General features: G+C 42.4%; 1 protein-coding gene across 3 annotated transcripts in view; it reads right to left on the bottom strand.

The window, feature by feature from the left end:
* The window catches only part of RADX (RPA1 related single stranded DNA binding protein, X-linked), a 34,924-nt gene extending 27,396 nt beyond the window's left edge, over positions 1–7,528 (bottom strand). For all 3 annotated transcript variants that reach the window (XM_065556695.1, XM_065556696.1, XM_065556697.1), the window contains exons 1-3: positions 6,797–7,528; positions 4,638–4,780; positions 244–436 (exon numbers count right to left, since the gene is read on the bottom strand). In XM_065556695.1, coding sequence (XP_065412767.1) covers positions 244–436; positions 4,638–4,780; positions 6,797–7,385 — 925 coding nt within the window. In that variant the 5' untranslated portion in view covers positions 7,386–7,528. The remainder of the gene's footprint in view (positions 1–243; positions 437–4,637; positions 4,781–6,796) is intronic.
* Between the last annotated feature and the right edge of the window lie 9,984 nt (positions 7,529–17,512).

Genomic DNA, 17,512 nt, shown 5'->3' with positions numbered 1-17,512 from the left:
AATAGCTGTGAGAGATATGAATTACCTCATTCATCTCAAGTGGGTGAAGCGCCAAGACCCACTGCTCTCGCTGACCACACCAACACCATCCCAAAAATGGACTGGGTATTTCACCTGCCTTTAAATGGGAACTGAAGGTAAATCCATTGAAAGGCCAGGTAATTTCAATAACTGGTCAGCTGAAATGGTATTTTCTAACTTTTTAACAGCAATACTTGGAATCAGATTTCTGGGATACTTAACCAATTGTAGTAAATCTCTTCATCTGTGAATCCCCTGGTGTTGGCTGTGTTTTAAATGGATAACTGGTTTTGATACCATACTGTTCAAGCAGAAGTACTGTGCCAATCTTCATACTGTTATACCACTCAGGACATAAAGAATTCCACAAAACCATCGACATCATGCCTGAACTATCAGCAACTTCAAAATAAGCCTAGAAAAGAAAAACCAAACATGTGTTCGACCTTTAACTACATGGATAACAAATTTTCATTTTTTTGGACAACTATTAAAATGCCTGCCCAATTAACAGTAATTTCCCGAGTAGTTTTGATACTCATTATAAACTTGAAGCCATGATACGCTCTACAAGCTTAAATTCAAACATAGGAGTGCAAGAATCCTATATTTTCCTGCATCACGGTCCCAATTATGTAGCTGCTCCTGTCCAGCATTTCTAAGTGCTGTGAAAATGCCATGAATCACTTTCACAATATAAACCTAGAGGAAATACTATGGGCCGGAGCTGTAGGACTACAGGAAAAGAGATGAATCAAGCAAGTGGGAGAACACTGTTACTAGCTCATCAGGGAATCTCACTTCTCTGTTGATCTCAATCCTGCAAAGATTTATGCACATGAGTAGTCCCTATTGACATCAGTGGGAGTACTCACATTCATAAAGATACTTGCATGTTTCCTCTTTGCAGGGTCAAACTCGCAGTTTGCTACTAATGTGTGATCTTCACCAGTTTTTCAAATAAATACATAATAAATCATAATTAGCAGAGTGGTTCTCTCTCCCAGAGCTATATTAGAAGGGTAATTTTGAGTCTCTCCCACTCTCTTCCCCCACTTCCTATAGTGAAAATGTTCAAATTTCTCACAATTTTAAGGTAACCCCTCAAATAGGAGGGGGGGGGAAAAAAAGTCAGATTTTTTTTTAAATAGTTTTTTTTAAAAGAAGATAACACTTCAAAATGCTTGTATAAAGAATCTCTATTAAAAATTGTCAAGTTATAACTCTGGAATCATTTGGTAAACAGAATGGGTCATAATATTGTGTATAGGCTGGTTTTCAAGAAAAAATATATTACTAGCAGAGGGGTATTTTGTCATCAAAGCTAATACACAATTTTATATAAGAGCCCCCTTCATGTGGAAATTTTGTGAACAAAATATTCTGACAGAGAAAACTTTATGTGAACACTTTTCACAGGGAAATCTTCGTATGCCAAATTGGGAAAACTTTGCATGCCAGCAGGTTGGAGCTGGAAAAACTTTCTAGGCAAAGTCCTACAAATGCACTTCAATACACACAAAAATGCGTATGTTGAATGGTTCACCACTGCCACTCCTCTACTCAGACAAAACCCTGTCTAGGGACCATGATTGTGCAGGTGACCCAATCCACATAATACCTTCCAGGATACTTACAGAACGCAGCAACAACTCAGTGGAACAAACCTTCTTTCCACTGACGTTCCCACCTGTATCCACTTGTTAGCCTCCAACAATCACCATTATGCTTTCTTCCACACAACCCCCTACGCATGGTCGTCCATGAACTCACCTGCAAGGCCCTACAGTCTCCCTTTAAGGCCCTCTTAAAATCTATTTCTGCCATACTGCCTGTGCTTATCAACAAGATTCCCTATAGAATATTCCTTTTGTGGTTCCCTTTCCCTGACCTCTGTATTACTTGTCTGTCTGTCCTCAGATTGCAAGTTCTTTGAGGCAAGTCATTTAATTATTATGTGCCAGAATATTTTTGTTACATGCAGAATAATGCACACAGATCTTTGTGTGTTAAAAACAATTCAATACACATAGCTCTAGGCACATAAGATTTTACACTATGTGAGGACTTCAGTGCATTATGGCCTAAATGCAGACTACCCTATTAATAAAAGAAAGATGTAATGAGCCAATCGTGCTGGATCTTTCCTCTTCCTCAGCTGCCAATGACTCCTCCACTTGAATCAACTCTAGGTATTGATTCCACAGTTAAGACCAAGGACTGTGACTAACGTTCCGCCCTTGTTCCTGAGCAGTTTAGGAATACCACCTGGCCTGGATCTGCTGAAATATAGCACCAACAAGAGATCCATACTTATTTTTCATCTGGGTGGGGGAATGACAGCTTAGAACAATAGGAGCGTAGAGACCCTTCTTCGCGCAAAATGTTATGTACTGTTGCTCATTTGAAAGAATCCATGCAGGCCTAATTCATGCTCTTCAAAAACATGTTTTAAACAAAAACAACCCTTTAAACTTAAAGTCAAGATTTCTATGATAAAAACAAACACCTAAAAAACTAATATTACAATATAAAAGCACCTAACCATTTGGAAGCAATAACCAAATAAAGTCATGTACATGATGTTTAAATACATGTACATTCTCTAAGAAAAATGTACACATGTAAAAATTAGCAAACATTACAACTAGTGCTGTCAAGCAATTAAAAAATTAATCGCAATTAATCGCACCATTTATTTAAATAAATATTTTGGATGTTTTTCTACATTTTCAAATATATTGAATTACAACACAGAATACAAAGTATACAATGCTCACTTTATATTTTTTATTACAAATATTTGCACTGTAAAAACAAAAGAAATTATATTTTTCAATTCACCTAATACAAGTACTGTAGTTCAATCTCTTTATCATGAAAGTTGAACTTACAAATGTAGAATTATGTACAAAACAAATAACTGCATTCAAAAATAAAACAACATAAAACTTTACAGCCTACACGTCCACTCAGTCCTACTTCAGCCAATCACTCAGACAAACAAGTTTGGTTACAATTTGCAGGCAATAATGCTGCCCGCTTCTTGTTTACAATATCACCTGAAAGTGAGAACAGGTGTTCGCATGACACTGTTGTAGCCAGCGTCATAAGATATTTACATGCCAGATGCGCTAAAGATTCACATGGCCCTTCATGCTTCAACCACCATTCCAGAGGACGTGTCCATGCTGATGACGGCTTCTGCTTGATAACAATCCAAAGCAGAGCAGATCAAAGCATGTTCATTTTCATTATCATGAGTCAGATGCCATCAGCAGAAGGCTGATTTTCTTTTTTTGGTGGTTCGGGTTCTGTAGTTTCCGCATCTGAGTGTTGCTCTTTTAATACTTCTGAAAGCATGCTCACCTTGTCCCTCTCAGATTTTGGACAGCACTTCAAATTCTTAAACCTTGGATTGAGTGCTGTAGCTATTTTTAGAAATCTCATATTGGTACCTTCTTTGCGTTTTGTCAAATCTGCTGTGAAAGTGTTCTTAAAACAAACATGTGCTGGGTCATAATCCGAGATTGCTATAGCATGAAATATATGGCAGAATGTGGGTAAAACAGAACAGGAGACATGCAATTTTCCCCAAAGGAGTTCAGTCACAAATTTAATTAACACATTTTTTTTTTTAAACGAGCATCATCAGCATGGAAGCATGTCCTCTGGAATGGTGGCCAAAGCATGAAGGGGCATATGAATGTTTAGCATATCTGACACGTAAATACCTTGCAAGGCCGGCTACAAAAGTGCCATGCGAATGCCTGTTCTCACTTTCAGGTGACGTAAATAAGAAGCAGGCAGCAGTATCTCCCGTAAATGAAAACAAACTTGTTTGTCTTAGCGATTGGCTGAACAAGAAGTAGGACTGAGTGAACTTGTAGGCTCTAAAGTTTTACATTGTTTTGTTTTTGAGTGCAGTTATGTAACAAAAAAAACAAAAAGACCCCCCCACTACATTTGTAAGTTACACTTTCACGATAAAGAGATTGCACTACAATACTTGCACTAAGGTGAATTAAAAAATACAATTTATTTTATCATTTTTACAGTGCAAATATTTGTAATAAAAATAATATAAAGTGAGCACTATACACTTTGTATTCCGTGTTGTAAAATAAATCAATATATTTGAAAATGTAGAAAAACATCCAAAATATTTAATAAATTTCAATTGGTATTCTTGTGTTATAAGTGCGACTAGTTATAAGTGTGATTAATTTTTAAAATCATGATTAATATTTGAGTTAATCGTGTGAGTTAACTGCCATTAATTGACAGCCCTAACGACAATAATCTTAACTCTGACTCTTTATGATATAGTTACCAAGAAAAATTCAGTTTGAGATAAAGACAGACAATTAAAAAAACAACACTGACACGGTTTTAACACCATGAAGCTCTATAGTAACTGGGCTTAGTCACATATAAACATACACACGGGATATATCATTTTCATACTTTTAAATGGTTAAGCTTTTACACTGTAACAATTTTAGGGTTTATTTGTTGCTGACTGTAGGACCCTTGGCTGTACCCGTACTGTATGGGAATAAGAAGTATCTGCACACCTCAGAACTACTCATACAAGTTGGATTTTTTCCCCCTACCTGATACGGTATATCCAGTTTTTTGTCAGGTTTCCCATAGTACCTTAGTCTAGCCTTATGCAAGATTCTCACAAGCAATGGACTGAAGTGTATTCTGCTCCTCCAGTTCATTTCCAGGTGACCAAGAGAAGTTAATTTGGATACTAGTGAAAAAAACAGAAAGCAGGGGGGAAAAAAAGTAAAAATCAAGTGATAAAACAGTCCACATGCTTGAATTTGAATATACCTCTTTGGTAGTACATGTGCTGCTGCGTGATTTGGATCAGCAGATTATAGAAATGTATTAAGGCAGACAGGATTTCATATGTATTTTATAATGTTTCTCATAAAAAATAAAACTGTTTGCTAATGCTATATAAACAAACTCAGTTCTCAGCCCTCTGTACAAAATACTGAACTGTTTTTTTTCTTCCAAAAACAGTAGTGGCATATATGTTGAAAGTACTACTACTACTACTACATTTTTATCATGTAAGTAAACAACAACAAAAAAAACCAGTGGGAAGCTTTTATGAAATACAGATTTCAGTGAACTAGGGCCCCCAATCTTTCAGCGAGTTGTGCATGGGCAGACTCCTGCACCTAAACAGAGCATTGTTCACTTTTGTGGGGCTGTGTGTGTTTACAGGGGCCTGTTAGTGCAGGACAGGGAACTATGTTTCTGTTCAGATTTCACTTCAAATCTGAAATTGGGCCCCTACTTATGACAAGTATTTTCAGTAAATACTTTCCATCACCACTGTTTTTTAATTTAACATGTTTTTGCAATATTTAGAAACATACTGAAGTTTACTGTTTAAATTGTGAGGGAATTAGCCAATGTCTACATTAGGCTTGCTTTGCCGCTACAGGAATATTGGTAGACTACAATGGCAGAGGACTCATACTGTGGATGCAGCCCTACTGGCATAATTGCACTTTGATCCAGTATAGTAACCAGCCCAGAGGCAAAATAAGCTATAGTGGTAAAAGCACGGCTTTGACAGTAGAACTGCATCTACGCTGGGGACTTCTGGTGGTACAGCTACCTTGATCAGCGATCACATCCCTTTACACGCAGTAGACACAGCCAGCAAAATTCTGTAGCACAGACCTGGCCTTAGTTACCATGAAAGGTAACACAACTTACCACTTATAATATAATCCAAATGATAACTGTGAAATGAAGGGCTTTGACCAGATCAGAATGTTTAAAATAAACTAAAAAGTACTTCTTCACAAGACATGGAATCATTGCCAGGGGATGTTGTGAGGGCCAAAGTATAACTGGATTCCAAAAAGAATAAGTTCATAGAGAATAGTTCCATCAGTGGCTATTAGCCAAGATGGTCAGGGATGCAACCCCACACACTGACAGAAGCTGGGATTGCCCACTGTCAGAGATAAGTTACTGGGCTAGGTGGATCATTGGTCTGGCTCAGCATGCCCACACTTAGAGTTACCACATGTCTGGGTTTTCTGGAACAAAGCCTCTTTTTGGAGCCCCCTTTCTCGCTAAAGAGATAAGGGGATTTAAAAAATAACAGTAAATGTCCTAGGTTTTTACAGAGCAGACAAGCTGTAGGTCAGAAGGAGCCCTGATTGGTCCCGCTCCTGAATCTGTGGTCCTCAATCTGCAGGTCCATCCCCCTGCAAGCCCCAGCTGCGGATCCCACCCACTCAGGCCCTGGGGATGGGAGACCACAGCTGTTGCTGTGTTGTGCCAGCCACCCTGCCAGGGAGCGAGGCCACTCTCCACTTCCAGTTAAGTGTCCCTGCTGCAGGGACCCAATTTTACCCTCCCTCTAGCTCGTCCCCTGCCCCCAGTGTCCTCTTTTTGGGAACCTGAACTAGGATAACTCCAAAAAGCAACAAAGAGTCCTGTGGCCCCTTAAAGACTAACAGATGTATTGGAGCATGAGCTTTCGTGGGTGAATGCCCACTTCGTGGGATGCACGAAAGCTCAGGCTCCAATACATCTGTTAGTCTTTAAGGGGCCACAGGAGACTGTTGCTTTTCACAGCTCCAGACTAACACGGCTACCCCTCGGCTACTAGGATAACTCTCGCTGAAAGTGCGACTGGTACAACTCCCTCGCCAAGTAAAAACAACCCCAGGGCTTAGGCCAAGGGGCCAGGTCAGTTTCCAGGCCTGACACGGCCAACCAGCCCCCCGCTTACCCTCGATCTCGACGCGCTCCGGCGGCCGGCTCGCCAGCCAGATGTCCCCGTAGGGATCTTCGTTGTTCCACAGGGGCAGGTAATGGCTCCGCCCGCCCTTGAGGGGCAGGCGCCGTTGCTCGTCGGGCTCGCGGCCCCCGGGGGGCAGGGCCGCCGGCGGGTCCCGCAGCACGTCCAGCCGCTCGAGGCACAGGAAGCCCGAGCTCAGCTTCTTCTCGTCGTACAGGTAGGAGCAGCGGGTGAGGCGCAGCCGGCAGCCGGCGCGCAGCGCGTTGCGCTGCACCAGGGCGTTGAGCGGCGGCGCCAGGCAGCACTTCTCCCGCCGGCTGCCGTCCGCCAGGGTCACGTCGTAGCAATAGGCCGGGGCGGGCGGCTTGGGCAAGGCGCTGCTGGGCGGCGGCGGCGGCGGGCTCTCCGCCATGTAGCGCTCCACCGCCACCACGGCCACCGGCGGGGCCTCCGCCAGGGACACGCTCAGCTGGGAGGAGCGGAGCACCTCGTTGCGGAGCCTCTGGAGCCAGGAGGCCGGGCCTGGGCCAGCCCCCTCCTCAGCGTGTGGGGCGCTGGGCCCCACGGCCGCGTCCTCCATGGCGCTGGGCCCCTCGGAGCCCCCGGGCAGCGGCCCGCTTGGGCTCCCTCCGCCTGTCACTGGGCGGGCCCGGGGGCCGCCATGTTGCACGCGCGAGGGGGCGGTTCCCGGAGGCGGCCGCTGGGCCCGCGCGCTCCATTCGAAGAGCCCAACGGCTGCGCTGGGAGATACGCGGGGGAGGGAGGAGCGCAGCGGCCCCGGAAAGGGGCGGGGCAGAGAGCAAGAAGAGGAGGGGGAGGATCTTGCAGGGGAGGGAAGGATGGGGGGAAGGGGGAGGTTCTGGTAGGGGGAGGGGTGGATCTTGCAGGGGAGGGAAGGATGGGGGGCAGGGGGAGGTTCTGGTAGGGTTGGGATCTTGCAGGGGAGGGAAGGATGGGGGCAGGGGGAGGTTCTGGTAGGGGAGGGGGAGGATCTTGCAGGGGAAGGAAGGATGGGGGGCAGGGGGAGGTTCTGGTAGGGGAGGGGGAGGATCTTAAAGGGGAAGGAAGGATGGGGGGCAGGGGGAGGTTCTGGTAGGGGAGGGGGAGGATCTTAAAGGGGAAGGAAGGGTGGGGGGCAGGGGGAGGTTCTGGTAGGGGTAGGATCTTGAGGGGAAGGAAGGAGGGGGGCAGGGGAGGTTCTGGTAGGGGAGGGGGAGGATCTTGCAGGGGAAGGAAGGATGGGGGGCAGGGGAGGTTCTGGTAGGGGAGGGGGAGGATCTTGCAGGGGAAGGAAGGAGGGGGCAGGGGAGGTTCTGGTAGGGGAGGGGGTGGATGTTGCAGGGAAAGGAAGAATGGGGGGCAAGGGGAGGTTCTGGGAAGTGGAGGATGGGGGGGATCTGGGGTGGGAGAAGAGGTGGAGAGAGGCTCTTGGTACTGGGGAAGAGGCTGAGGATCTGGTAGGGTTGGAAGGGGCAGCGGGGACAAGTGGGAGAAATTTGGGGCATGAAAGGATATGGCAAAGAGAAGTCATTGAGCATGTCTCCTTTGTGACATGGGCTACTGGGGTACATGAAACATGGCTTTCCATAGAGTATTACGTCACGTTCAAGGGCTCAGTCCTTATTTTCCAGGCACTCCCTGGTGTGGGCCCAGGATATGTAAAAGAGGCTAAAACTCAGGGATGAAGACCGTGATTGACACTCTGCTCCTCTGGGACAATAGGACTCTCTACAATAAGGATAACACTCATCTATGAGAGACAGATCTTTCTGGAGGGTCCGAGCTGTCTGAGACTAGAATGAATTTCCCCAGGAAATCAGGAGCATCACAAACCTCATCATCTTCTGTCCCAAAGTGCAAGGTGCATTTCTTTGACCTTGCCTGCCAGGTCATAACCACACAGCAGTGTGTACGTTTAAAAAAACACACACCACCAACAAAAACGAACAGTATATTCCATTGCACACATGGTTCTCCTGTTGAGGATGAGTGAATGAACCACATATGACCATTTTTAGTCGCACCACTTAATGGAAGGTGCTCAGATACTACAGAGATGAGAGAAGTATAGGAACCTATGTAGTATAGAACTTTTATTATTACTTTTGATTTGTATTGTGGTTGCACCTGGGTGGCCCAATCATGGTTCGCTTTACTAGATACTGTACAAATGACAGCAGAAAGATTGTAAGGTCCTTGGGAAAGGAACTATCAAAGTATAAGACAAGAGGTGGATATGACAAACAGAGAACATAGACAATACTAATCATCATGATTCAATAATTGGGGAAAACATGCGTCTCAAACTTGCACTTACAACAGCTTCATTAGGTCTCCCTATTTTGTATCTGCTGTTTATTTCCTCTCCTGCGGCAAAGGACGTTATTGGTTGTACATTGTTAGTATAAAATTTCCCCATATTGCTTGCAACCCTTACTGTTCTAATCTCACATGGTCCCCTTTGTCACGTAATTCTGTAACAGATATGGACTGGTCACAGAGCTTTCTCACATACATCAGGTACAGTTGAGGTTAGTTCAAATAAGGTGTTACCCAAAATTGGGCCAGCTAATAAGCTTAGGGAGGACTAATGACCCACCAGAGTTTGGCAGAAAGCAGCACATTTATTATACTGATAGCTAAGCTCAAAAGAAGGGGAGGGGTCACACTTACACTTGCATACTCAAGCTCCCAGGACAGGCATGGCACTGGAGATGTCAGGATCCTTCAAGGTAAGTGTCCCACAGCACAGCAATGGACTGTGTGATGAAGGTAAGTCTTCCCGAGGCACAATGGAATGCAACGCGGCGAGGATACTGATTTCCCCATGTTAAGTATCCTTACATCTTATCAACTGTCTAAAATGGGCCATCTTGATTATCATTACAAAAGTTTTTTTTTCTCCTGCTGATAATACCTCATCTTAATTAATTATCCTCTTGCAGTTGGTATGGCTACTTCCACCTTTTCATGTTCTCTGTATGTATATATATTTCTTACTATATGTTCCATTCTATGCATCCGATGAAGTGGGCTGTATCCCACGAAAGCTTATGCTCAAATAAATGTGTTAGTCTGTAAGGTACCACAAGTACTCCTGTTCTTTTTGCAGACCTTTTGAACCTACAGGTTATACACAACATACAGATCACTGCTGCTCCTATAACATAAGGTACCATAGAATCTCAGAGTTACAAACACCAGAGTTATGAACTGATCAGTCAACCACACACCTTATTTTGAACCGGAAATACACAATCAGGCAGCAGCAGAGACTGGGTGGGGGGAGCAAATACACTACAGTACTGTGTTAAACATAAACTACTAAAAAATAAGGGAAAGCAGCATTTTTCTTTTGCCTAGGAAAGTTTCAAAGCTGTATTAAGTCAATGTTCATCTGTAAACTTTTGAAAGAACCACCATAACGTTTTGTTTTAGAGTTACGAACATTTCAGAGTTATGAACAGTCTCCATTCCCAAGGTGTTTGTAACTCTGAGGTTCTACTGTATTTTGCACACAGTGCCACCTAGTGGCTGAATAATATAATACAGTTTAGCATTCCATTGCATCTGCCCCTTTAAGTTATCCATCATTACCATTTACAAAATTTACACTATTTTTGTTTGTTGGTCTTTGAATCTTTGATCACATACGCTCTGAATGCATAGCTTTTGTCCTTGTAAGTTGTTTCTGTGGTGAACTGGCCTATGCAGTTCAGAATATCTCTCGGGATAGTCAGAGCTGTGTCAGTTGACTTCAGCTCTGGGAGGAATTGGAGGTGATTGTAAGTCGCTTCTGAGATGATTGTGATATCAGTGTCTGAGTCCATTTTAAAGTGTATAGCCTTTCCATGAATGTTCAGTTTTATTCTCCAGGCAGATTCCGTGTCATCACAAGCAATAGATCCCAGAAACAATGGCTCTTGATTGCCTATACCATGAGTCAATTCCCTGACTAGTGCAGCAAACAGCTGCAAAATGCCCATATTTCATGCATGTATAACATTGTGAACCTTTGGCTAGACATGTATCATCTCTTGGGCTATGACTTTTTCCACACCTTGTGCACGTAGGCTGGAATTTGTCCCTCTTAGCCCGGGAGTTCTCCTTGCCTCAGTGATTTTATCATAATGACTTAACATTATAGTCATTACAGTTTCTAACCTAGTTTCAGGTTTGTCAAGTTTGCTGTTTCACCAGTTCAGGCTGTTTTGCTGCCGTGGCTATAGAGTTAAATCTCTCTTCAGTTGCAGATGCTGTGAAAGGTTTTTCTCTGTTAACCCAATAATGAGTGTCTGATATTCTTGTATTTTGCATTCCCAAAACCACAGTTTTCAGCTAATGAATGCTGAGCTTTTAGAAAACATTCAACGTTTCCCCCTGATTCTTGAATTTTCTGGTGAAAACATGCTCTTTCATAAATCACACCTCTCTGAGGTATAAAGTATGCATCAGACAGCCAGAACCCTTTCAGAGTCATTTTGGTGACTGTCTTCAGTAAGATCTAAGGACTTAAAGATATGTTATTCCTGCTTCCCCATAGCATAAATTAAAGAAGATACCTGTATATCTCCAGTTTCTTTGTTTGCAGTTTGAAATCTTGCACAATATGGCTCCCAGTCTCTCCATTATGAATGTTTGTCAAAGCTGTATCAGAGGGGTTATGTTGATGAGATCCTGCAAACTTTGTTGTTTTACTCCTTCTGTTTGCAACCTTTGTTGTTATTTTGACGCCATGTCGTGTACTTCGCTGCCAGATATGGACTGGCTACAGAGCTTCCTCATACACACCAGATGCGTTCATCATAATAAGATCCTTTAATGCTGTGACAGGTATGGCTGAGGTTAATTTAAATAAGGTATTTTACACTGTGCCACCTAGTGGCTGAACAGTATAATACAGTTTAGCATTCCACAAAAAGAAGAACAGGAGTACTTGTGGCACCTTAGAGACTAACAAATTTATTAGAGCATAAGCTTTCGTGGACTACAGCCCACTTCTTCGGATGCATAGGGCTGTAGTCCACGAAAGCTTATGCTCTAATAAATTTGTTAGTCTCTAAGGTGCCACAAGTACTCCTGTTCTTCTTTTTGCGGATACAGACTAACACGGCTGTTACTCTGAAATTTAGCATTCCATTGCACCCTTTAAATCTCTCCCCTGGCTGACTAAAATTTGTCAGCAGTGGAAGAATCTGCCCATCCCCACATGTTAGGACAACGTGTTACTGTTGCTGATCATATCTGAGTTTCTCTAAGAGCATTCCCATGAGACTGATTTCCATACAATATGTGACAAGTGGGTTAGGTAGAGTCTGTGATCATAATGGGAAATGGACAGTCTTTGAAAGTTGCAGAAACACCTTCCCAGTCAATATGGAGGGAGAAGTATACCCTCAGTAACAACTTCCTGGACCATGGAAACTTGTGGCTAACTGCAATGTGCTGACTCTGATCCAGAAAAGCATTTAACCATGTGTTAACTTTGAGCATGAGAGTAATCCACTGAAGTCAATATCACTACTCATACTTAAGTACCTTTCTGGATTGGGCCAGAGTGTTCGGCCCTTTGCAGGATTGAGCCCTTAGTTACCATGTACGGCATATGTCACTAAGATCAATTGCAGAGAGTCCCTTTTTCATTGCCATTTGAAAATGCGTAAGAATCTGTGAGGCCCAAACTGCACTGAAAAAAAAACAAACCTGTTGTGGGGAAAAAAAATCACTTTTAACACAAGTAGCGTTGGACCAATGAAAGGCACAAGATCAAATTTCATGTTGCAGCTAAAGCATCTTATTATTGTATAGGATGATAAAGCCTACTGTAAAATACAACTGTTTGTTGCAAATTATTTTGAGGACAAAAAATAGCCTTCCCAATATTTGTTTCACCATTATCTCGTAGGTGCTTTTGTTGACCCTACCTCGAAAATAACAGGAAACCATAAATAATGCTAAAATATCATCTGCGATGATTACCCAGCAGACACCCTCTTGCCCTTTAATCAGCACTATGCACTGTGAAGAGCATTTTAAGAAAGTGGCAGACTATAAACAGGAAGGTCTCTTGTACTTTTGTTATGTGAAAGTTTGATTTATTGCTCAGTGTTTAGAATCCATAGAACAGTCTTTTTATATAGATTGCAGGTTTGCTCTTGTTTCATTTAACTTAAATACAGTTGTCAAAGCACAGAACCTGAACTTGTAAACTGGATTGTATGATGTTTCTTATAGAAACAATCTCATTGAAGAACAATTTAGCACCATAGAACTACTTCCCCTTCCATTATAAAACAGATTAAAATTAAAATGCCAAGTTTCATTTAGGTTCCACTGAAGATAGGTAGTACAACTAGATGAAAGCTATACTCAGTGTGTTCTATATACTGTGCAATTTACAAAATATATGTATTTATGTGTATCTATGTTGTTTAGCAAATCGTTATGCATTAAAGAGGAATGATAAATCATTCCCTGTGGTTTTTGTACTTTGCATGCTCCAGTTTTGAGATGAAAAACAAATGTTTTCACTTTGAGCTTGCACTGTTTGGTTTTCAAAGGTATATTTTTTGTAGACCATGATATATATAAATCATTTAGTCCATGCCCTGGGGAACTTCCCAGGGCAGTGGCACGTGGACAAAAAGCCTAGCAGGGAAATTCCATTGAAAATGGAGGGGGGGACGACTGGAGGGCTTTGAAATTAGTGGAGGCACAGAGGACGCTGTGTGTGTGTGAGGGGATTTGCAGGTTCTGGGGGCAGAATCCCCCATTTGTTCTGGAGGTGAGCATCATCCCTTTCACTCTCAGCAGAATGATCTGTGGAAAACACTGCAAGAGAAAATGTCATGATGTTTTTCCTTCCCCTTCTTCACTTCTTTCCAAGGGTTTCTCTACATGAGAGGGAAGAGCTGGTCCAAGAGCCTAGCTTCTCTAAAGGAGGCATCATAGATGAAGGTGTTGCACAATGGAAGCAGGTTAATGGATAAAGCTAGCAGGGTTGGCTGAGCAGCTGGCAGAAGTTACTAATGGAGTGCTGCAGACATCATATATTTTCCCATGTTAAAGGAGATTGGGAGTGATACGATTCTAGTTTGCTGCTGCTGTTAGAGATTGAGGGCCAGATTCAAGAGGCACAGCACAGAAGGCACATCCCTGGAAGGGGATGGCAGCAGGAGGAGGGGGAGAGGCCCGTACGCCAACAGTTGTGTCTTCTGGCTTAGTGGCTGCTGTAGAGATTGGTGCACAGACCACATTAATTCTGGCTAGGGCAGATATATTACAACCCTGTGCAATATCTTTGGGGCCCACTGTATTAAATTTGACTGATTTATATATTCTATTCCATGTGGGAGGGTTAGCACAGCTCCTCAAAACAGCGGGGATGAGTAAGGCGAGTCAGTGAGACTAAACAGCTCTAGACAGGTACAACACCCTGGAGAGAGTTGCACTGACTAGTTCAAACTGAGTTTTACAGTGACAAACAAAGAAAGGGCTTTTGGTATAAAGAGGCTGATTTTAAACTGACACAGGATCATACTGATCAATCAAATGGACACGAACTTCATCCAAGGGGGCCCCAATCCTGCTGAAGAACTTTGGCCTACTAGGCGCCCATAAGATTGATGGCTGACTCCTGGCATGTTTAGTACAGGTCCTGCAGGGACCTGTTCAGCTTTGAAAAAACCCACTCAGAAAGGAACGGGACAAGGGTGATGGCTGGAGACCTGAGCCCTGTCGGGCACTCCTGGAGTGGACCATGGGGGGCAATTCAGGTACAGTTACCCTTAAACCTTGGTTAAATTTCCTAACCTGAGTGCTTGATTTTTCAACCCTAATAAAGTTTTTGTAACATAGATTTTGTATGTGTAAATTCCTAGTTTTTTTTAAAACGCAAACTGAAAAAAACAAATTCTTTCATATGGCATCATATTTACATCCACATAGGTTGCCAGCAGGATTGGAACCATTAGATCTACCGCATAGACTTCTGCCACTTGACTTGAATTAATGAAGTAGCTGATAGCATTAGCAGATTGTCATCCTCTACTTGTACCAGCATTAGTGTGGGTTTCACAGATATTTGCTGACAGTAAAGGAATTGTGAGACTTGGGAATGTTGGGTTCCATACTAGGCTTTGGAGGGATGGTGCTGTAGTGGGCATAGAATCTTCTGCTCATATCCTTTCAAGCATGACCCTTTCCATCCCATCTCCTTTAACCTATCCCTCCCCCACTCCTATCTCTTTCCACTTCTTTCTATAGGAGTGTGATTTCTAAAGTGCACTAGCATGTTGCCTGTTAATTTGACCATGTAGACCTACTGGTACACACTAAAGGTTCCCAAGTGCATTTTACATAGTACTGTTTCAAACAGCACTAGGTTAGAGCACACCAGCAGGGGCTACATAGACCAGTGAATGTGCACTTAGTGTGGTTTAGAAATCATCCCCCTCATTATCCTACCATGTACACAAGCCTTCAGAGTACTTTCCCAATGCTAATTACATCTCAGAACCCATCAGTGAGGTAGGTGCATATCCCTGCACCCATTTTATAGTTGGGTGAAGTGAGTTGACCAAGGTGACCACCTTGTGGCAAAGCTAGGACTAGAACACAGAATTCTTCCCTCCCAGTACATACTAAAACCATTTCTAATTTTGTGGAGCAAACAAACAAAAAGCACAGAGAATAAATTATTGTCTCTGAATGGAGTCAGCCCACAGGTCGAATTGTATTGACACTCAGCCTGATTCTGCTTTTACTTATGCTGCAGTAATTCAGGTGTAACTCCATTTAAATCAATTGGGTTGGAGATTCAGCCCCACTGTGTTTATAAGCTGCATGAGACACTGCCTGGAAACAGCGTTCTGGGCAGTAAATAGAGGGGGAGTGGCAACGGTAGTTTTCGATTTCTTATGGCAATCTGCAAACAGATGGGCTGACAGATGTTTATGGTGCGGTCCCTGCTCAACAACAAGAAGGCATGTGCTGTGCTAGTCTGAGAAGCATAGTCAAAATAGGAGGACAAAGCTCAATGAAAGGCCATTTGCCTTTGTTTTTACACTTAATGTAACATCATGACTCCATTGACTTCAAGGGGGAGGGCAATCAGGAGTTCACCTTAATGCCCTTCAGCATTTAAGTGGTATTGTCACAGCAGGTTATCATGAACTGTACTGTAATGTGTGACAATGAATTTTACAGGATGTAACAAAGAAGACAGTACTCTGTATCTCAAAGAAATGTGAAAAAGGATACATTGGCATTAATAATTCTAGCCACCGATAAAAGCAGAAACCAATTTTTGTACAGTATTAATGTTTCCATGCTGTACCACCCTCTGGAGGCAAACTAGTTCCATCTTTTCTGAGGTTTGAGAGCGAGTTTGTATAGCTGATTAGTGTCACATAGCAGCAATGTGCAAAGTGTCACTGTTACCAAAGTTCTGGGTAGTCTAGGCTCGGAGTTTATTGCCCAAACACCTTTTTCCATTGTAGGCAAAGTGAAATCAGTATTTTACATTTTATCTCTGTAAGCAGATATAGACACATAGATCTAGACCTTTCTAGAGGTGTGTGTGTGTGTGTGTGTGTATATATATATGAAAGAAATACTTCGGTATGTTTTAATATTGGTTACGCCAATATAACAACTTCACAGTCACATTTGTTTTGTTTTTCAGGGTACTGTTTTATTATTGCTTTTTCAAATGTACAATCTGAACATCAGCTAACAATGAAAAGAAAAAACCCACATACACAATGTACAGTACATAGTCAGCTTGGTTGTTCCCAGTTTTTAAAGTCATGAGTCAGGGTGTAAATTGAAGAATATGGTTTAAAATTTCTAAAATGTATACACTATAGCCACATAAAATAGTGCCTTGGTGGCATATTAGCTCAGACTTCTGTATGCAAATATGAATATTGGCAACCCTATGTGTCATAAGAAAACTGCAGAACTAGATTGCATAGCTTAATGTGTTGGCTATCTCCCTCTACAGTATTTATTCATAACAAAATGATTACACAAAAGAAACAATGTAACAGCTCATTTCCTTGCTTATAAGAATATAATAAAATAAAGCAAATGACTCTATGAAGTTGGAGGAAAAACACAACTCCCAACAAAGCGAGTCTGACAATTAGATTTATTCTGCATAGTTAAATTCATGGCATTAAAAATTACTTTGGGTCTCAAACTTTTCTCTCCAATCTCCTAAATCTTATTTACTTTGAGCTTCAGCAGTTTTTCAGTATCTCCCTCCAAATAAACCCTTCCAACCACTGTGGCTATCTCTTGCTCATTAGACACTCTCGTCTCCCATCCTTAACTAAATCAAACTTCTCCAAACCCTCATATTTTAGCCACTTTTCTGGACATCTTCTATTTCCTCTCTTCAGCTACTTCTATTCACTTTCTTCAGCTACTTTCCCTTCTTCATTCTTCAATTAAGGCTCTGGACCTCTTCATACTCTGTCTTCAGCCACTCTAATCTTTCCTTTGGTCTTGACTGACCTCTTACACCTACATTTTCTCCATGCTGCGCCCAGCTCTCATTATTAATTGGAATTCCACTTCTAAATCCCTTAAAAATGTTTATCTCTTAGGGCCAGATTTTCTCCTTATTGACATGGGTGCAACTCAGAGAGGAGAACCTGGCTGTTAATGTCTTCCACCACATGTAGAAGAATTTGAACTAAT

Source organism: Chrysemys picta, chromosome 9 (genome assembly GCF_011386835.1).
Source record: "Chrysemys picta bellii isolate R12L10 chromosome 9, ASM1138683v2, whole genome shotgun sequence".
NCBI classification, from domain to species: domain Eukaryota; kingdom Metazoa; phylum Chordata; order Testudines; family Emydidae; genus Chrysemys; species Chrysemys picta.
Note: the sequence above shows the minus strand (reverse complement) of the source record. Positions and strands in the feature narration are given on the sequence as shown.